Source organism: Idiotropiscis lumnitzeri, chromosome 14 (genome assembly GCF_059441095.1).
Source record: "Idiotropiscis lumnitzeri isolate Australia: NSW breed Sydney's pygmy pipehorse chromosome 14, RoL_Ilum_1.0, whole genome shotgun sequence".
Taxonomy (NCBI): domain Eukaryota; kingdom Metazoa; phylum Chordata; class Actinopteri; order Syngnathiformes; family Syngnathidae; genus Idiotropiscis; species Idiotropiscis lumnitzeri.
Window position 1 is genome coordinate 11561618 of NC_142404.1, and position 21520 is coordinate 11583137.

Genomic DNA, 21520 nt, shown 5'->3' on the forward strand with positions numbered 1-21520 from the left:
TACTCGAGCTCTGGAACAATGGAGGTGACCCAATCCATTCTGCTCTGTCTTTGGGCTTTATTTCAGAATTAAATGCCCAGATGCGGCCGCCTTTCTTTGGGAGAAATGACTGTGGACACCTCCTTCACATTTTGTCCTTCTGGGCCATATTCACTTCATGAAGCTGCAGTCAATGTGTTTTGTTGCGTGATGAGTAGAGGCTGACACATACTGCGGTGGTCTCGGTCGCTGTCTACATTGGTGGCTCAAGTAGTCCTTGGATTAAGGCCTTTGTGTGCTGTGAAAAGGTAAAAGAAGTCACTTATTTGGGCTCAGTCAAGCTGCTGGTTTCCAACCCCATCGCGGAAATAAGAGAAAGGCTTTGAAATGTGTTCTCTCCAATGCTCCAACTATAAATCATTTGTGCCCACCATTCAGTCATCCCGCCTTTCTCCTCCTCCGCGACACAAAACACATTTTTAACGACACAGGAGAGCAGTGATTGGTGAACCGCTCACCAATGCAATCGCCGCAGACAGAAAGCCCAGGATTCATCATTCTGACACACGGGGAGGTTTTTGAGCGAGGCAGAGACGGTGTAAAAGGAAGTTCCCAGGCTTGAAGGACCTCCTCTGTGCCTCCCGGCCCGGCTGAGTGTGAGTCACGGCAGCTGAGGTGCTGGACCGAAACATCATAGGACCACACGTGCACATTGGGAGCACCTCTGGACGATGCTATCCATTAAATGACCATATATGTCACTGATCATCTCCTCATCTTCTTTCCTACGAGGATACATTCATGTATTGTTGTATGTCCACCGTTACTCGGCACGTCCGTATGTGGAGATTTTCGCTTTCCGCTTTGGGTTCAGATATATTGTTGATTTTGAATTTTCAGTTCACTTAACGTGCATTTGTAGTTAGCCAAACCCCCACACACGCATGAGGAGAACATGCTAAAGCTACACAAGAAGGCCCAAGCTAGAATCCAAACCTCCACCATCAGGACTGCAAGGCATTCAACCACAATATCACCCCTGGAGAAAATATTCAAGAAATATTCTGTATGATCGCTCGGATAGGCTAACCACATCCTTGGACAGGTTAAGCTGGACAGAAACTGGATGACTACATAATAAACTTGAAATGACATCTAAGAATCAATTGTTGCTCAATTCCACACAATCATTTCCAAGTGTAGTTTCTTTTATTTTCTTTCGCTGCTGTCATTAAAACAATGCTCAATTAGGATCATCTTTGGATGTGTGATGATACATTCCCACACAGGAGCATCTCCATTTTTTTTCCCAAAGTAACTTTAACAACGCCCGAAGCTGTGCGGTGCATTCTTGACTTGTTCTGTCACCGGGGCGGCGAAGAACCAGAGAAGAGCCGGTGAAATCCCATCCCGCAGCACTGGCGGTTACGTCAGCACTTCTCATATCCCACAAAGCCGCTGAAGAAGCCTGACACACAATGTGCCGCAATGCACACACACACACACACACACACACACTCAGCAACAAAAAGAAAAAAGATCCACCCGCCAGTGTTTTTAAACAATAGCCATTTTCGCTCTGTTTGTGAGTGTCCTCTGTGCTCAGTTGGTGTCTATAGCACGATGAACAAACACATCTGCTATTTTCTCGCTAATGATGACCGCAGGCCTTACTATTGTAATGCATGAATTAAGCGGCAATTTGTATGCTTTTATTTGCAGTCAATGAAAACTTTCAACTACAGTTATGGCAGAAATGCTTCAGATGCACTGGAGTAAAACTACCGGCATACCTGGCTGTTGTTGCCGGAAATAAAAATGGAAGATAGTGATTCAATTCCGGTGCGGCTCGCGTCTGAGGCTGCATTTAAGGTAATTGACATCATAACCGTGTACAAAGGCTTCGCTCTGATTGGTAGTAGGTTACATCAAGCAGTTTTGTAGCGTCCCGTTTTGAAGCAGAGTTCACCAACCGTCGGATTGTTCGCCCACCATTTGGGAACATGAGCTGAGGTACAAGCTAGACTGCTCATTTTAAGCGCTGTCCAAATGTGCTGTGATGTCGTAAAATATTGCTTTAAGAATGCTACTACTTTTGGCTGGTGGGGTAAATCTGTGTGATATTTACAAAGTCATTCTCCACAAAATAGGATTTTAAGGTCCAACATTTGACATTTAAAAAAAGGCCCTTCCCCAAACTTTTTCCTTTGCATTGATAGCCTGGACTTTTTCCAATCAGGGGTCACTCCGAATTGTAGTCCGATCCTTGATTGATTAATGAGCTGGTTCAGAAGTATATCCCTTATACTTTTTTCATAGCAAGTTTGACTTGATCAAGAGCTCTTATTGCACGTCCTGCACTAAAAGACTGCTCCTCTCCACCACCCCCTTATTGTCCCCCCCCCATGCCCCCTCTGTGAAAACAGAGGCAACCCAGGATTTAAAGGTCAAGTCCGCACAAAAGCTAACAGTCCACAAAGCCTGAGGTGTTTTTAATTGACATTTCTGTCTTTGTCGCCTGGCTGTGGAGGGGAAAGAAGACGACTCTTCTTTACAATTTACCAAATTACTGCAAAATAAGACCTGTTTAAAAAAAAAAAAAAAAAAAAAAGTAGGGCCGGTCGGGTGTAACCAGGTTGAGGGAATCCCCTTGTTAGGAGGGCATGAGGGTGTTGCTGCTAAAGTGCTTACTTCACCATAAAAGAGGAGGCTCTGGTGCAAATCCCCTCACAGAAAACGGGCTCTCCCTATAGAGGGAGATAAACCAGTTAGGGCTTTGTTTATGAAGTTTCACTTTATTCCTGCCTGACAACCATTTAGACAAAGACTATGGGGGGAAATGTTCTCCCAGGAATGAGCAACAATAGTCAGGATCAGCAGATTTTCTGTGCAGCTAATGCTTTGATTTTAAGAAAGGAGTTGTGGGGTGCAGGGGGGGGGGTAACCTTCCTTCCTAAAAGCATTAATGATCTGTGGAAGCACCTGCAAACAAGAACAGAAAGTAGCCCATACAATAGAGCTTTGTCCAAATCAGGGAGTCCCAAACTCAAAAGGTGCTCAAGATCGAAATTTTGGTTCCTGCCCTGGACAGAAAACAGCAAAATTATACTGAATTCTATAAATCATTGCTGACGAACACCACAGACATGAATTTGATACAACAGGAAGGCCCTTTGCCCAAATTTTGTCCCAGTACAACAATAAAAGCTTGCAGGAATTTAAACTTAAAAGTTGGTGACCGAATAAAAACTGTTTTTGGAACCCTAGATTTATCATGCAGTAAATTCATATTGAGTTTTCCGATAAATAATGTCTCCTGAATCAACTGTACACTTGTTGACAAAACCAATGACAACAACCAGTGTAATTGTCCGGTAGGTCAGGTGCGAGGCGTTCATGTTTTTACATTCGCGGCCTCGTAGACTTTCACTGCTTCCAGCGTCGCCGGCGGGCCCTTCTCTTAACTTATTTTACTTTTGCCATTATTCACCTTATCAAAATGAGTGGACAAAAGCTTTTGTGCGTGCGATCTTTTGTGCTTTGAGCATTTTAAGATGGCTTTTGTCTAGCGGGAGATGGGTATCTGCCACAAACATCACTCAGGCATTGTGGAGGGGGGGGGATTCGTTTTCAGCACGCCTTTGTTCCATTCTTTGGCCCTAACCAAGGAGCCACGCCTGCTCCTCTACCTCCAATTGTGCTGCAAACATTCCCTTCTTTGTGGAGCGAGGTGCATGAGCTGGCGCATCTCCGCGGGCTTTCGTGGGAGACGCTGGCGGTAACTTAACCCGGTTCTGCATCGGGGTGGCCCTTGGCTACCGTGCCCAAGACGAACGGTGCAAAAGGCCAGTTGTGTCAAGAGAGGCAAGTGCCACACTGAATGTGGTCCAACTAAGACTATACGGTGGGTATACAAGGCTTGAAATAAAATAATTAACAATTTCACATTCCAGTTTACAAAGTAAATTTTAGCATTCTGCTCTTCGTCAAAACACAGAATAGCAAAAGGCTAACATTCGTGTTTAAGTGGAGCAACGCAGGAGTAGGATGTTGAGGCTCGAGTAGCGGACAACAAGCTTCAGCTAGCTACGGCTACAGTTAAACACGTTGCCGAGTTGCCCCTAAGCCCAATAAGTCAGTAAGCATCGCCTGCGCGGCAGCAAATGGCCTAAACTTCTGTTTTGACGAGTTTCATCGATGACAAGGAAAGACGGGGAAACCATACTAATTGCTAAGTAAATAAAATCAAATTCCTCCACAAATTAGAATTTTGCACCTTGAATTATGTTGTTTCTGGTCCGCAATGAAAAAAAATTGCGCATAGCTGAGAATGCGAGTGTGAATGTTTGTAATTGTCTTATAATTTGCTGTCGACCAGCCAAAGGTGTACCTTGCCTCTTGCCACAAAAAAGCTAGGATAGACTCCAGTTCACCCCTGACCCTAATGAGAGAATGAATGACTCATCTCATGTGGGAATTTTTTTTTATCAAAAGTCAACCAGTGCCTTAGAAGTTTCACTGCCGTCTTCAGTGATCGAAACCACAGTTGAATTAAAAAAAAAAAAATGCTTCAAAAAATAACCACGTGTGCGCCAACATTGCCTCAACTGTCTCCCTTCCCCTGTGGCCGTACATGCAACCCTACAACTGCAAACACCAAACACTTCCTCTCAGCACCTCGTCCGTGTCATCCCCTCCCCACTGTTTTCCTCCATATCGAAGCCATCATCCTTTGTCCTTTATTTCCTCTGTGCCACCTCTTTTCTCTCCCAATCACTTGCTTAGGCTGCGTACACATTCTGCGAAGAGGCCGCCCGTGTTGTGTCGCACTATGGGAGCCACGCCCCCGCACCCCCAGCCTATGAGGCACTTTTATTAAATCTGCCAAGGCGCTGGGCCGCGCTGGCAGGTAATCCCACAGTAATTGTTTCCAGATTAGGGGACGCGCACCACAAAGCAGGTTTAGCCAGGCATGAAATGGCCTCCCCGCGCTGCAGCGCCAGCAAGCAAACCTGGCGAGGTGAGACTCACCTGGGTGAAGTCCACAAACGTCCATGGGAGCAGAGAGTCCAGGTGGCCAATGTCTTTGGAAAACCTGTTGAGGATTCTTCCTGTGGAACAACGCCACACAAAAGAACACATGAAAACAGATGTTTAACATAATTGAAGGCATTTGTACATTGGCTCATGTCCATCTCCACAAAATACAGTAATAACACCCAATACAAATAATTTTGCCTGCCCACAAACACAATCATGCTGTGATGAAGACTTATTTAGTCATTCGACACTCCTTGTCCTCTTTGGGTCGCTGGTGAGCTGGAGTCGGGACTGGTTATGAATTGCTGGGCACATATAGACAAGCATTATATTATATTATATTATATTATTATATATTATATTATATATTATATATTGTTATATATGAATATTATATAGGCTGAGGAGTATCACATAATTTGACTGCCACGCAGTGAATCATTTGAGGTCAATTTGGAGTCATTCAAAAACATTGTTACTCGAACTAAATAGCTTGGCCTATAAAGAACTTCTATAATCAATATACTGCATGAATAATACAGTTTACAATACAATACATAATGTATACAATATACAATCTGCAGCCATTCTAAATATTTCTGTACAGTGTTTTGTCTGCATTGCCCTAGCAGAAACAAGTGTATAACAATTGAACATAAACATCGCTAGATCAGTGGAGAAAAAAAACACTTATCTCCTTAAAACAATGACTCATTGTTTGTTTTTCATTTCATGAAGAATCTCTCAGCAGAATTCGTGCAGGAGGCTTTTGTCTGGGAACAAAAGGTGGTGGTGGAGGGGGCAACTCAGACTGGCTGCTTGTCTTTTGCTTGTTGTGACTGGCAGTGTCATTAACGTTAATTGAGCTCCATCCAATCTGCACAGGTGTTCATTATTTCAAATGGCGCTTTTGCATTCTTTTTTCTTCCTTTATTGTTGGCACAGAACACATCCACATCCTCCACTGGCGCTCACAAACTGTTTACTACTCTGCCTTAAGGTTTTCTTTATCTCACCATGATGGAGTTTCTGTGGCAGAAAAATAAAAGATATACTATACGGTTGCCACAATACTATCATTTCAAACTCGATACCCAGGAAAATACTCGATACCACATGAATAAAAAACTACAACTACGTTATAAAAGGCATAAAAATATTTTTAGGTGTATGTTAAAACAAACACGTTAAAAATGCACCCAAAAAAATTTGGAACATGAACGAGACTGGCTGGTTTAGCCCTCGTCAAACCAGAAACTGAAACAGTTTAAAAAAAGTAATCGTTGTTTATTTAATTTTTTTTAAATCACTAAAAAATACCAAATAACAATTCTGATGCGTTTGCCACACCCACTTAGGCTGGTGTTGTCCTAACCAAGCTTTGTTGAAAAATAAAAAAAATCATATCAGGGGTTACTCTGCAAATCCCACTCCTACTAAGCAAGCAAATATATTTTGAAGTGACTATATGTATGCATGATTTAAGAAGGTGGAGAGGGGGAGGAGAATGTGAGAGTGTGTGGCCCGCTGGTGGAGCCATGGCACCACTGACCTAAAAGTTGCCTCCCAGTCACTGCTATGGAGGTGGGCCCTGTAATCACCTCTCTCCACGGCTGTAAGCGGCTTACGGCTTTATCCAAAATACCGCTCTCGCCTAAAAACATGCATGCGGACGAGGCCGGGCTGCCGCATAACAGCCATTGCATAAACCCCGCCAAAGCATTATTCCCCTGCAACGAGCCAGCAATGCTCCAAATCAGCGATGATTCAAAGTCAAGTGGCGTAAGCATGTTGTACACTCGGAGGCAGACTAATCGTATTCACAGTGTGAGTGCCCCTTAAGCATACAGACATCCTGAGGGGAGGGTTCAAATAAGCGGGTAGAGATGCCGCCGCCGCTGCCGCTGCTGCCGCTGCTATGCTAGCAACCAGTCTCCTTGCTTCCGCCTGGAAAAACGGCTTGTCAAAGTGTGTTTGTGCAGGATCCAATAATAGTTTATGTAATGTTACTGTCTAAGCCACAGATGACCCAAATTCCTGCATGCCTTGAACAAACAATGCCAGTGAGAAAGGAATATATTTCTGCCGGTTACATCATGCGATGCTCCGGGGCTCCGAAAGCAGCAGACATCAGTCAGCTATCAGCTGTTTGACATGACAAGCGGCTCGGTTAACAGAGAAGGAATGAGGTATAGATCCTCCGCTATAGAGCGGATGCATTACGGTGCTGCGGTTACGTGAATGGAAATGCCTGTGAGGTGAGATCAGCGCGGGACAATGGCTTCAATCATTGGGTGCTTGTCAACAATATCAGCTATTGTGCCAAAACGGCTATCGCTGTTTCAGCGATATACAGTGGTATCAGACCATTTCTCATGCTTTTAAGACACCAGGGGTGATTTGCACCACTTTTCTTGGCTCAGGAAATATCAAGCCCTCCCAGCTCAGGTGGAGATATCAGGTGAGCCGACCCCCTATCGCTTTTAAAGAAGTGGAACAGTGGGGTCCGGCTCGAACGGGGTGTGTCGCAAATCGCTGTGCCCTGTAAACATCACGATAAGGGAGCCACTCCGCGTGCGGGCACGGCACACTTTAGAGGCGTCTTTTCAGACGGCAAATGTCGGAATACTGAGGAGCGAGGGTGGGGGGGGTTGGTTACTGCCAAGGCTGGAGGTGGCATGGCTCACCTGCACTTTCCATGAAGGGCCCAGGGGGCCCGGGGCAGCCTCCCACCGCCGGCACCTTGCTGCCAATACTAATACATTCTAAATCCATTCTCTTCGCTCTCACCGCCAGGCTTGTGCAATCTCCCTGCCTTCCCTTTCATGCAATTAAATAGTGCAAGTGCCGAGCGAGGGGGAGCTCTATCAGCCACGCTGCACACACACGCGCGCGCCGCTCCATCTCCACATTCAATTTACACACTTCGATATCATCATCCTGCTGTCTGCAATACTTCCCCCACTTTGCCTCTTGCATCCTGGACCTGAAATACAGACGTTTTGAGAAGGGGGAAAGAAAAAGGAAAAAAAAACACTTGCTCTATAGACACAATTAGAATCTCACATGAGGGGAATTACAGAAGATCTAATGTTCAGCTCTGAAATGGACCACTGTGCTGAGGTGGACGGTATACACCGAGTATGGTTGTATGTGGGTTGACTGAAACTCGGCTCCTTAACTGTGCTGATGAGCCACGGCTCTGGCCTGCAGTCTCTGAGGGGATTAAGCCACTCAATGACACTAAATTACAGGGATCAACATCAGCTCAGCATATCCACCACTGTCTGTGCGGCTCCAACTGGATCACATTTGGATGAATGGCTGTATTTCAAACTCCATATTTTGAGTTAGAGTATGTGACTATAAATACAATACAGCAGCCCTGTTCTTACTAGCCGTTTGTATGACTTGAGTATGGTGATTAGTAGAGGCTGTACTTTAAAGTGACTTGAAAATATTACGTCAATACTGAGAAACGTGGTTATAGACGATCACAATCTGTCCTAGTTCAAATCGTCAGGAATTTTTGCATGTGTTCCAGTACAGCAAGGATGAGCGCCCAAATATTTGTAATTGTCACCATCATAAAACCTTTTTTAATATTATACGGTCTGCCACAAAATGTCTTGCAGTGTTTGGGGTTTTGTATCTAAATTTAACTTGAACTAGTTTTGGTGACTTTTTGGTGCGCGGCATCGTAATGTTACGTCTAACACCGCGATAACGATGTGGTTTGTGGTGTGGCGTAAGTTGTAACAGTTGTTGATATTCTGCATTGTGCCTTTCATTCTAACCAATATCATATTGAATACTTATCTTGTGACGTTATTGTAAAATATAAAGGTCGTAATCACCAATTTGGCAGTTGACAATATCCATGCAGCACTGAAGATAACCCTGACACAAATTGGTACTGAATGGGTAAAAAGTGTTGAATTGTTGATACAGAAGACATACAAAGCCGTACCATCAGTCTGAAGTCAGCGCTGCTGTATTGAATTGTTGCACGACACATTCATAAGACCTTTGTGCAGTGATGCCTGAAAGTGTAACCTTTACCTTTGAGGCCGACCTCTCCAATGCTCAGCGTGTGCACGGTGCCAGTAAACCTTTGTCAAATCCCGAACAAAGTCACGTACAAAAGCTATATCACAAATTCTACCTTGAGAAAAACACAGACCTCGGCTGAGGTTGAACTGCTAACTGAAGCAAATTGTATTTATTTGTATCTACATTGTAGCAAGGTTTGTGTAGTCAACAAAAGATATTAACTAACTGAAAGCACATTATAATAATAACGCGAAAAGGCCCTCTGTTTTAGTCTTTGTCAATTTATCCTGTCCATTCTTGTTTCAGGTTAATTTTGAATGTATTTATTTCTGCGTGGCTGATTTAATAACAGCTGTATGGCCCCACGGCACACCGAGGTTTGAACGGTCGCTCGTGAATTGCGGTTGTTTCGCCTTGAATCAACGTCATCCGTTGTATTGGCTGCCAAAGAGTTGTGAAGACGCGATTGCAATTGCCCCTCCCCTTAACTCAACCCGACTGTAACGCTATGGTAGGTAACATGGAGTCTCCTTTTTTTGGTTGATGTATGAAAAAATCAACACCCTAAGTTGCAGCTAAAATAAACCACAAGCATTTTCCATCCATACATCCATCCGGTCGGCCATCATGGATTAAAGCAAATGCGTTGGTGGAATTTATTTCTCTTCAAATTATAGGGACTGTACTTGTTTTGAATTGTAGATGGTTGTTAATCTGTTAATAAATTCTTTCAATGTTTTTTTTTCGGGTTGTTTTGATTACATACTTAATGTGCCCTTTCTTTAACCTCACAGTTAATAAATACCCTGCATAAAAAAAAGAAGACGAAAACTATTAAAACCTAAAGCTTTAAAAAAATAACAAACCTGCTCTAAAAACGTCATTAACTGAATATGAAAAACAAAAGTCAAAATCAAATATTAAAAAAAAAAAAAATCCTCAACTATGAAAACCTCGGTATGTAGATTTTGCAGGCAATTTCCTGGTTGAAGACAGAAGATTTAAGACAATAGAAGCAAATGAAGGTTTTCGAGGTGACTCATATGGCAAAAATGAAAAAGAAAATAATTGTTTTTCTGACTGCAAGATAGCGGACTACTTTCAAATGATATTTGCAATCAAGGATAGGAACCAGTTAATTTGAAAATAAGTCCAAAATTATATCGATCTGTCCATCCACGTTCTATGGCACTTGACCTCTCTCGGTGAGCAGCAGCTAACTTTGGGCGAGAGTCAGTCGTGGTATCGACAGAACTGGTCACTAAACAAAAGCAGGGCACAAACAACCCTTCACACTCACATTCACACTTGTGGAATATTTTGTGTCTTCAATGAACCGAGCAAGCGTGTCATGATTCCTCCATAAGCATCTTTTGGGGAATTTGAGCAGAAGCACTCGCAAGGGGAGAACATGGAAACTCCACTCAGGAAGGCTGCAAAGATTCTAACCCAGAACCTCAGAAATTTGAGGCAGAATGATGTTTTAGTCTTTTTATGTCTCTTTTGAGACATGAAATTATTTCACCGTGCATCTGCATTTTCTTTTGGATATTCCCTAAAATTGAATGGTTTGTTGCTCGGAACATGTCACTTACTGAAAATCAGTTGCTTTTGTGTGATCAAAACTATACCGCTCACATTTGAGCTTTCGGTTTGAATAATGAACCACTAAAAATAATCACCTAAAATGATGATCCAGTATCTCTTCTTTTTGTCTAGGTGTTATTTTGCCAATTCTATGCTTGCATGAGATTGTGCAGATGTTCCTAATATGTCATGGCTGGTGTGTAAGATGCTGAATCCTCGACGGCAAAGCATCACGCAGTATTTTTCAATGTTTATGCTCCATTATGCATAAGTGTAAATATGACAAATCAATTAATAATGACTCTCTTTATCGCTGAAGCATTAGCCTGAAAATCCAATGTAGACATACAGCTTTGTTTGCCCTCCTGTAGGCCAAGCTGTAATAATACACGGACCGGTCACACAATAGTCGCAGATAGCACCAATCAGATAGCTGTGTGTGCTAAGCCTCTCCTGTGCGCTGCGGCGATATAACACAGATTATTACATTATTTCAAAGTGTTTGTGAATAGATTAAGTCACACCCTGATAGTCCCAACGCGCCGCACGGAAGCAACAGCAAACACGTCGGTGACGATTAGAGGGCCAGTGGTGTTTGCCATGGGAACACACACGTCTTTGTCAAAGGCAAGCGTTGCCGCTACGTCCGCCTCAAACACCCTGAAATCATATTTAAGCAGTTGATGGTGACTCATTACGTAGATCCAAGTTCCTCTCCTGTTGCACATTCCCACCCGGGCCGACTGCGTTGTATATGCATTGTCACTATGAGGAGATTAGACTGAGTGATTGTCTGCTGACAGGCGAACAATGGCCAGGAAAAATTAAAGCCATCACTTAGCCAGCTGACTTCAGCTATTAAATGACAAGTTGGTATAGGTCTAGAATGAATAATTACACCGTGATTGGGCCAAAAAGAAGTACATTTGCAAATTAATTTCTTTTTTTACTGTTAACTTGTGCTTGAAACTGCCCACCAAGAAGTAAAGTCAGATTTGTTTGATCGTTTCCTAATTGCTACCTTTGAAATATTATAAATAATTTACATATTTAAAAGATTACATATTCTGCGTGAATTAATATTTTTTAATTAAACAGATGTATTTATTTTCACTTCTGTCACTTAATTACCCTTGATTTTCTAATGTATTTACTATAAATGTTTAAATGTGTATGAAATCAATATTTTTAATTTGTGAACATATGCTAAAACCAAATGTTGTTTTGAAGATGTTTGTTCTAGCTTTGCGTCTTGTTTGCGTCGTACTTTGTATCGCACTTGACTGGGAGTGTCGTTTTGACCTAAAACATTTATTTACTCAATGTTTATAAAAAAAAAATATTTTTATTGCAGTTCAACTAGTTATATTTGTTGTTAAAAAATATATTTCTCAATAAAAATACCAGTTACTTTTAAGAGTAAGAATGCATTGCGGATAAATAGTTTAATGTAAAAAGTTGAATTGGATATTGAGGTGAAAGATATAGTAAAAAAGAAGCAGGGCGTAGTCTGCTCTCTAGTGTTGATGTGTTAGAATAACCTCCTCAGCTGCTCCCCTGATGCCTCGTCGCGTACATCAACCATCTCGCCAGTTAAAATAACAAGCACACACATATATATATATATATATATGAACAATGTCAGCCCCTTACCAATTGGATTGATTTGGAAAAAGTGCACCGGGGTCCGCAGGATGGTGTCAAACATGCGGTTGTGAAGGGTCTGTGCTGAGCTCACCAGGACGTTGAAGAAAACCAAGCTGCGAACGAAGCCAAACACCACGGCTGCACCTGTTAAACCTTTGGCACCACAGAAAGAAAACATAAAAATCTATCTGAACACTCTGATGCCATCCTCATGCATCATTCAAGGACGGTCGTGTTTTAAAGGTCAATCAGTACTCAGTGCACAGATTGCAAACAATTGTCGTCCACTTAAATATTTCTTTTCTTTTCATTTTTTTTCCCGGTATCCTTCTGTGAAAGTACAAATAGTGAAGGCGCACTGAGTCACAGGGAGACAATCAGGGTAATCTAAGCGGAGACAACATGAAAGGTGACGCTGTCTCTCAATACAACTGAGGCCCGTGTACCAACACTTGGCCTTGAAGGCCTTGGGTTACTGCCAAACAACCGCCTAAGACTTTTCTGAATGGATGTCGTATTTTGTAGTACACGGACATTCTTTTTTTTTTTTTCTTTCTTTTTTTTAAAGGTGGACAATTAGCAAGGTTCACCTGCGTAAACACTTAGATAAAGGTCAAGGTCCATCTGTGTGGGGAGGCTTCCATTGAGTGCCTGCGTTACGTTGATGTGCTGCTGCTCAGAGGCCCTGCCGAAGAAAAGTAAAAAAAAAAAAAACACAAGGATACATAAGCATGAAGAAAAGAAGCCACACAAACGCGACATTTTCCACAATTGAAAAGTAAAAGGTCGCCTTCAACAAGTGACACTTAGTCATGGGAAACATTTCATCCCTGAGCACGTTCTCTGTTAACACCTCAGTACAAAAGTGCCTGTCGGTGAGGCTCTTTCTTTTCTTTTCTACAACCAATTGTGTGGCAAGAATCTTACCAATGAGCAAGCCACCAGTCCTGCATCACAAACGCCACCTTGAAAACAAATGACATCATTTTTATTGAAACAACCAGTCGCCTACACAATTCCATTTCGCAAATAAGCATGGACTCACGTGTGCAAGAGCATTGAGGAGAATGAGGAGGAAGAGAACCAGGAAGTTAGCGCCCGCTCTGAAATATTTCACATATATTCGCAGGCCGATGTCTCCTTGCGTGCGCCTTTCCTCCTCCGTGGGCTGCGCTGCCTGCACATACACACCAGCGCCTGTCATTCTCCTCATCATTGAGCAGCAAGCTGCAAGGGAAAGGTAAGTCTGTTCTGCCCCCTAGAGGCAATATGGGAACACAGCACTGTCCATGTTGCGTGAAGAGCAAACCAATTTAAGTCAAAGTTGGAATATGATGAGGAAAATTAGTATTTTTACAAGCATAAACTTGTACAATGTGAAAATCTTGATTTTTTATTTTTTTAAATGGTGAAATTGCAAAATTTTTCAGGAGTGGGGGAAATATTAATTTAGTCGTTTTGGGGAAAATTAACTAGTTTCTAACAAGCGTTAAGTTATTAAAAGGTGAAAGAATAGTTGAAATTTTACAAGGGTCGAGTCTTAATATTAGGAGAATAATGTTGCGAAATGAGGAGGAAAATGCAACGTTTTGACAATTGTACAAGAATAAGATTGTATTTTTTTTTTTTTAAAAACAAATTCTGATAATGTTGCAATTTTAAAAGGATGTCAAGCCCATGCCATGTCTTGACCAACTGTGAGGTAATTTTCATTTGTCAGCAAGTGGCAAAATGGCTGCCCTCATTTGATGGATAAAAACGAGGAGATGTTGCTGCTTAATTCATATTCCACAAATGCAATATTAATCAGAATGTCATGTTTAGACTAATGGGGGCGCATGTACATATTATTAAGAACATTTTACACTTGACTTCCCCTTTAAAGACTAAAAAATAACTGTGGAAGAGGAATGGCATCATTTTAAAAGATTAAAGCTGAAATAGTCCAAGAAAAAAAAATATTTTGAGCATTTTGTCAGCAGTTGTAACAAATACTGTCACAAACCATTACCACCTTAATACAACGTGTCAGTTTTCCATGAAATCTTGACATTCACGCAGAAAGCTTTTGTTGTCTGACGAGATGTTTATTTTTGTGGCCGTGGTTTGCAGTGGTGTCAAACTTTATTGCATCATACTGACAGCTATTTCGCAAGCTTTGGCTACACGGGGAGCGCGATACTAGAAAAAATGCAGATCTCTGCATGATGCAGTCCAGTGAACTACAACCACAATAATAAACCAGCAGTATTGTTAAAGGAACGTTTCCTTGTGGTGTGTCTTATCAGATTGCCTCTCAAAAACATATTTGCAACTTGATTCTGCAGTTGCTCCTACCAGTGTGAATGTCTCTTCCATCAGCGAGTAGCAAGAGGCGGTCAAGGAGGACATGGACGACATGGACTTGTCAGGGAGTGTCGAGGGGCAAAAGGAGGCCTTGAAGGAGGCGGGGCTCAGTCTTTCCTCCTGACTGTCCTCCTCCTTGAGGAGTGAAGAGAAATCAAGTCCAGAGGTCTGCAAGTCTCTGTAGCTCCCCTTGGCCACAATTTGACCCTGACAACATAGAAATGACAGTTGAGTTTTGAAATTGGAAATGTTATGTCAATTAGTATCACGAAATTATTTTTCTTTCAAAAACTTTTCAATATAGGCAGTTAAACTTGAATATGAATATAAAAAACACTCACTCACCTCCTTTAAGACTATAATTTCATGAGCGGCCTTCAGATATTGGAGCTGGTGAGTGACGAGAACACGTGGCTTGTTCCTCAGAAGTCCACAAATACACCTGTGGGAGTATCTGTGTTTCAAAACCCGTAAACGGAAAACATCTTTGGAGAAGGACAGGGCGCAGTTGTTTTACTCTTCAAAGATGTGCTTGCCCACTTCAGCATCCACAGCACTGAGGGGGTCATCCAGTAGGTAGACGTCCGCATCCTGGTACACTGCTCTGAAAAACACACTCAAGTCAGGAGAAAAGTCAAAAGAAAGTGTGTCTTTCTTTGCTGCGCACCTGGCCAAGCTAACTCTCGCCTTCTGTCCTCCACTCAAGTTGGCCCCCCTGTCTCCGACGGATGCCAAGTCACCACCTGGCAGCAACTCCATGTCCTGAACAGCGTCCAAACGTAGCCCTTACACATTCAATCCAAACTGGACTTTCCTTAAACTGCAGGTCCAAGAACCCTCACAGCGAACTGGAAAAATTCTCACTCTCTTGAGGGCGCAGGCTCTCAGCACTCGGTCATACTTGAAACGGTTGAGCTCTTTGCCGAAAAGGATGTTGCTTCGGACGGTGCCGGCTAAAATCCAGGGCTGCTGGGAAGTGTAGGTCAGATCCCCTCGGACCTTAACCGCACCACTTTCCTGGCTCAGCTCACCCAAGATGGCGCTGAGGAGCGAAGACTGACACAAGACATCAAATGACACTCACTTTAGAAGTTACTCGCGATGGCAACTGTACCTTCCCTGAGCCAACAGGACCGATTACAGCAAGCAGCTGATCAGGTCTCACTGTGAAGGACACATTCTGCAAGGTTGGAGCCTCTTGCGTCTATCAGGAAAACATAAATTAACTTGAAAACAGTCATTTAAAACATTTCAGATTTATTTACCCAACCGCAATGCTGTGGTTGTATTTTCTAAATTACGCTCACTGACTCTGAGAAATACCAAGAATTGCCTCCGGGTTCATTCTTTTAGCATACAACATTAACCTTAGATGATCCGCCAACGCTGAAGACATTACAGAGTACCAGGCGATGAGGGCCTTTATTAGTGTTGGCTCTTTTTTAATCATATTAAATTACATTTGATAGTTTAACAGTTCTTAAAAAGCTTACACACTGGTGTGTTTTTTTTTTTTTTTTACAATATAAACCATGTATCTGTTTTTTTATACTGTTTTGGGATAACTCAACTCAACATAATGATTTTTAAATTATTATTATTATTATTATTATTATTATTATTTTATCCAATAAGGAATAAGTGAGGCAATCTTTCTGTTTTTTTTTTTTTTTTCCGGGTCAGTGTTTTATGGCAGCTTTTGTTTTGGAATGCTGCAAATAGATGGTTACTGCCTTGAAAAAGACAAGTGCTATAGAAAATCGATGGATGTTTCTCAATAAACAATAATTTATCTTTACACTCTAACCCAAAAGTCAGCATTACAGATGCTCTGTCTGCTTCAGTGGCACTGATAATTATGGTAAAGTCTACCACGACTCAGTCTCAATCACCCTAAACGGATGTGCCGTTCATCCATTTTTGGAGTAGCAATTATTTACTCGAGTCGGCAATGCTTAATAGGAACACCTCATCATTGATCAGTTGACCTCACCTTGTCCCAATAGCATGCCAAATCCTCAATCTTCAGCATGCAGTCTTTCTTTTCTTCCACCGGGAGGCCCAAATGCTGAGGAGTAACTTCATCCAGAAGGAGAAAATTCTAACAGGGATCATGCCATCAGCTTCCTTCAGTGGTGATATATATAATTAGACACTATCGTATTAATGTCAAGTCAAACCAATATACTCACTTTTTTGACACTTGTTAGAGTGATATTAATTAAGCACAATGTGTCTTATTACCCAAAGCAGAGAGGACAAGATTTCATTGAGAATGATCGTGTCAGGGAATTTTTGCTTTTCGATTTTGGAGAGAATCCACGCATTCATATATACAAGTGCAGAAGCTGTAATGTTAGTTACATTTAATCCAGATGTGAATTGAATTGTGTTTTTGAATTTAGATAATGTGATTTCACAGGGAAAATCCCAATTGACGTGTTCATTTACCATCCAAATGTTTTACACAGCTTCATTGGTCAGGTGTAGTCTACATTTTATTTGAAATCCGCATTCTTACTTGAATTCTTTGGATGCTGATGAGGGACTCCGAGACCTTCTCGATGGCGAAGGGAAAGAAGAGCGTGATGGTGAGTCTGACGGCATTATAGAGGGAAACAGCCATGAAGACGGTGCTGGAAGACAGCTGCTCGCCCGTCAGCACGTAGACGCAAACTGTGAGGAAGATGATGAGCTTGCTGGCCACAAAGAACGACGCCATGTTCAAGCCGCGCAAGTAGGAGCTTTTCATTATTTTGGAGATTTCCATTCTGTGCCATCACAAAAAAAAATAAAGTTGTCGGTAGATGCATGGGGGTGTTATTCGTTTGAATAGAATGCAGATAAGCTAACCTTCGGACTTCATCCACAAGCTCTGCAAAGGGTTTCTCCCACCCGCACATCTTTATTACACGGATCCCAGAGATGACCTCATTCATTGTGCGTATCCTGTCATCGGTCAAGACTGCGGTGTCGGCCCTAGAACGACAGATTCTCATGGCAGTGACGGTAGCGATCCGACGGTTGACACTACTTGACGGTCCATTTACTCACTGCTAACCTCAGCTTGGAAAACAGTCTTCCAAACATAGTCTGCACTGGAATCAAGATGAAGAAGACGGCCATTCCCGCAAGGCACGATGGACCGATCCAATACATCAGTAAGATTATGACCATTATGGCTTGCAGTGGGGTGATCCACAGAAAGTGCAGATACAATGTTACCTGGGAGGAAATGACAAATATATTTTGTCAAGTGAATCGCAATGAATTGGAATCGCATGGTAAACTTTATTTCAGTAGTGCAGTAAAAAACATGTTATTCATACACTACAAATCTTTCTTTTTCTTTTGTGTTTGACGATTATAGCTTACAGCTAATGGAAGTCCAAAATTCACTAACACAAGAAATAAGACACAATCCTAATTTTTTTTTTTTTCAAAGTTTTTTTTATTTATTTTTTTTATTTTTTGCGGTGCAAAAGCTTACAGCACCTGGTATTCCGAGGCGGTCTCCCATCCAAGTACTAACCAGGCCCGACCCTGCTTAGCTTCCGAGATCGGACGAGATCGGGCGTTCTCAGGGTAGTACGGCCGTAAGCACACAATCCTAATTATCATGCTCTTGTTAACAAATATTACCTCATCAAATCTGTTGACGTCATTGGACAACAGATTCACAATTTGTCCCGTCGTTGTTTTAGTCAGCGCCATGTTGTTCAGACTGAGAGCCTTCGCAGGAAAAAAAAATAAAAAAAACTGTTACGTGAAGTAACTAAAAAAGTTGCACAATAATGTTTGTGCATCCGTACCTTACGATAGATCATGTGACACATGGCCACACGGATTTTCATGCCGGCTCTTTGGACATGGTAGAAATAGAGATGGTGGAGGAAGGCCATCCAGACGGCGGACAGGGAGATGCCCACCGCATAGCTGTAGGCCTTGTGGACTGCAGTTGGACCGGCGGCATCAGCACACTCAAAGTACTCAATAAGTTTACCGAGTAACACCGGCTGAATGACTTTAATGACTTCCTGTTGGAGTAAACCAGACAATTTAAAACACCTGAAATCAATCCTCTGTAAGATGGATGCTTTGATTGCACCTGCATGAAGATATATGCTCCAATGAGAGCGTAGGATCTCCAGTAACACTTTATGAGGACGCTGGTGAGTTTAGGCTGGCGTAGCTCTTTTGACGCACGCTTAACTTCTTGGTTCCAGTACCTTGGAAAAGCATGAAGAAGGATAAAAGCTTGGGTTTATCACCACCATCGGTAATCTTAGCAATATAATAATATCATAACGCATAATATGAAGCCAATCAATTCAATGTGCGTCAATTATAGACAGATTGTTGCTATTTGCGAAGTGGCGGGGTTGCTATTTGACGTGAATAGCGGAGGTCAACTGTAATATTGTCCAAAAAAAATCAATTCCTTTGCCAGAATGCATTGTGTGACACAATACATTCAATTATTAAAGTTCTAAGTTTGTCATATTTGTATTTGTTTTGCGAGTAGTTCACTGTGTCATATTTAACACAAATATGTTTGACTGTGTGGGCAAGACCAGACTTGCCCACAATGATCTTAATTTTCTTTAATATCGAATGCGCACAAAAGAAAGTCAGTCAAAGGGTATCTGCCAAATGGTGAGAGGAGTGTGCGCGAACAGACTGTTTTGTGCCGTTCATCCAGTGATACTTTCTATATATAGGTGGGCCGAATGACAAGCACATCCTCAAACACAATATCACCTTTCCTGAGTAGGTGGGGGCAGTTACATGTATTATTGCTTGACAGCGTTTTGAGTGCCGCAATGAGGGGTTGTAATAACATAGTTATTATTGCAGCTTTATTTTTCTGCATGGCATTATATTAGCAGCTATTGCTACCATTTCAAGAGGAATATTGTGTCAATTGTGTTGCCGTATGTAAGGAAGCTTATATTCCTGTTGGTTGCCCATGTTACATGTATTGTACATGGTGCACCTTTTAAGTAGTTTATTGCAGTTGTGTAGTGTATTTGAATTATGGATTATTTATCTGTAAAGAAGCTATTACATAGTTAAATTTCAGAGCTACAATTTGACATTCAACCCATTAGGGGAATGCTATTTTATACTTGAGAATGAGACTCCGCCTGACATGTTCCAATTCACAAATGCAAATAATGAGTATGAACACATTACAGTTAGATATTCTTACCATTGTAACTCCTCCCCAAGTCTGTCCGACGCATCCTCGGGAAGAACCTTGTACATGTCATTTTCTTCCAACCTCCTCTTGTAACCAGTCCTGAACAAGGGATTCAACCAACTACGCAGTACAAATATAGTCATTGCCAATACGAATAATAACAGTTTATTTTCAGAAGCTTGACATGATAACCAAAATGTTGTGCATGATGCAGTAAAGTTCTACATCGCTGTAATCTACAAACAGGGGATAAGAATACCCTACATCAGGAATGGGGAACTTTAGCCAAATTTTTTCATCAGCGCTACTGGAGGGCCACATAGGACAGCACACTTCCTAAGCGGGTGTATGATGAAAATGCCATTTTAAGTTTGGAGAAAATATGTGCATATTTCTCTTTTTGAAATCAAAGTGCAACACAATATCATTAATTTAATGCTCAAATTGAAATAGGAACTATTCATTATTCATCAACAAAGGTCTTGAATCTTCTCCCTTTCCTAACCACAAATTGATGGTTTTTTATTTCCTTTTCATGAGCGCTGCGATCATTATATGATATTTTAGGATGACTAGTCCTCGACCTGCCAACACGAGCAGGTGCGTGTCAATGACGGCTGTCGCTGTTTTCTTACCAGAAGAAAAGCTTGGAGAAAAGATTAGCCTTTGAAGACGGATTATCCTTCACATCTTGACGCAGAGCTTCCATGTCACTGTGCAAGCAACACGGGTACCTTTCTCTGCCGCCAGGCTAGATAAATAAACAACAGGTCGAGTTTATGTCAACATTACATGTGACAACATTGAGGAGAAGGACACTTTGCTTCTGGTCCGGCCGGCTTGGCACTTGACAGGCGCGCGTGTCCAAGGGGCGGGCATATATGACGTAATCAAGACCGCCGCCTCTTGTGGTTGGTTAGTTGTTAAGCGTCCACCTGTCACTTGCTACCAAATCTGATAAAACAAATAAGCAAACAAAATAAAATAGTCGTATTAAAAAAAAAAGGTACAACTCAGGCATATGTGTTTTATTCGGACTTGGATACGTGTGAATCAGTAGAATACAAGTGAACCGCGAGGTGAAGTTTTGCGCCATCTGGTGGTACATTTGGTAATATCATCCATCCTTTCTCACTGTTTAGCCTCACTTGGGTCGAGACTCGCGAACGATACGCGGCTTTGACGTCAAGTAAAAACTGGGAGATATTAGAATCAATTTTTTGTGTGCATATGAATCTATCTATTTGTCTGTCCGTCCATCTGTTTATCTATCTATCTACAATACTGTACATACATCATGTATTTACATATTGTACATGTATGCAAGCACAAACATACACACACGTGTTTCTGTTGTAGTCTGCTGAAGTTGAAGTCAAGAGTCATCTTCTTGCCCAGAAATGAGTGACGGACTCGAAAGTGGACTTTGCTTCCATCGAAACGTAACTAATCTTTGTGTTAATATGATGCATGGAATTATTTCCTGACCAAAACACGGGCCCTCAAAGGAGGTGCTTTGACATTGCCGAAAAATAATAACTAACCCCCAGCTCAGCCTTTGATTACTGTTTGACTTTGAGGCCCTTGTGTCCATCCTTGACCATGAGAGATGTCCTGTCTGTAAATCATCTCAGTGAAAACACATGTCCAAAGTGTAATTTACCT

The 21520-nt window shown here is 41.9% G+C and overlaps 1 protein-coding gene and 1 non-coding gene across 8 annotated transcripts in view; both read right to left on the reverse strand.

The window, feature by feature from the left end:
• LOC148323475 (ATP-binding cassette sub-family C member 4-like) overlaps positions 1-20711 on the reverse strand; it is a 36685-nt gene extending 15974 nt beyond the window's left edge. For 5 of the 7 annotated variants that reach the window (XR_015846450.1, XM_088314475.1, XM_088314474.1 and 2 more), the window contains exons 1-20: positions 20491-20711; positions 19865-19975; positions 18761-18881; positions 18465-18689; positions 18295-18384; positions 17714-17877; positions 17506-17631; positions 17174-17423; positions 16646-16753; positions 15767-15856; positions 15517-15708; positions 15320-15414; positions 15170-15256; positions 14998-15094; positions 14644-14859; positions 13352-13483; positions 13234-13271; positions 12897-12991; positions 12313-12459; positions 5011-5090 (exon numbers count right to left, since the gene is read on the reverse strand). Coding sequence is in view for 6 of the 7 variants with exons in the window: in XM_088314475.1 (XP_088170601.1) it covers positions 5011-5090; positions 12313-12459; positions 12897-12991; positions 13234-13271; positions 13352-13483; positions 14644-14859; positions 14998-15094; positions 15170-15256; positions 15320-15414; positions 15517-15708; positions 15767-15856; positions 16646-16753; positions 17174-17423; positions 17506-17631; positions 17714-17877; positions 18295-18384; positions 18465-18689; positions 18761-18881; positions 19865-19975; positions 20491-20564 (2538 nt within the window). In the remaining variant the exon portion in view is untranslated. Of the gene's footprint in view, positions 1-5010; positions 5091-12312; positions 12460-12896; positions 12992-13233; positions 13272-13351; positions 13484-14643; positions 14860-14997; positions 15095-15169; positions 15257-15319; positions 15415-15516; positions 15709-15766; positions 15857-16645; positions 16754-17173; positions 17424-17505; positions 17632-17713; positions 17878-18294; positions 18385-18464; positions 18690-18760; positions 18882-19864; positions 19976-20490 lie in introns of those variants that run through there. The other 2 variants (XM_088314477.1, XM_088314479.1) reach the window with 2 other exon arrangements.
• On the reverse strand, positions 18136-18254 carry LOC148323476 (5S ribosomal RNA). Its single transcript, XR_015846570.1, has one exon. It is a non-coding gene; the product is annotated as a 5S ribosomal RNA (ribosomal RNA).
• Positions 20712-21520: the final 809 nt, after the last annotated feature.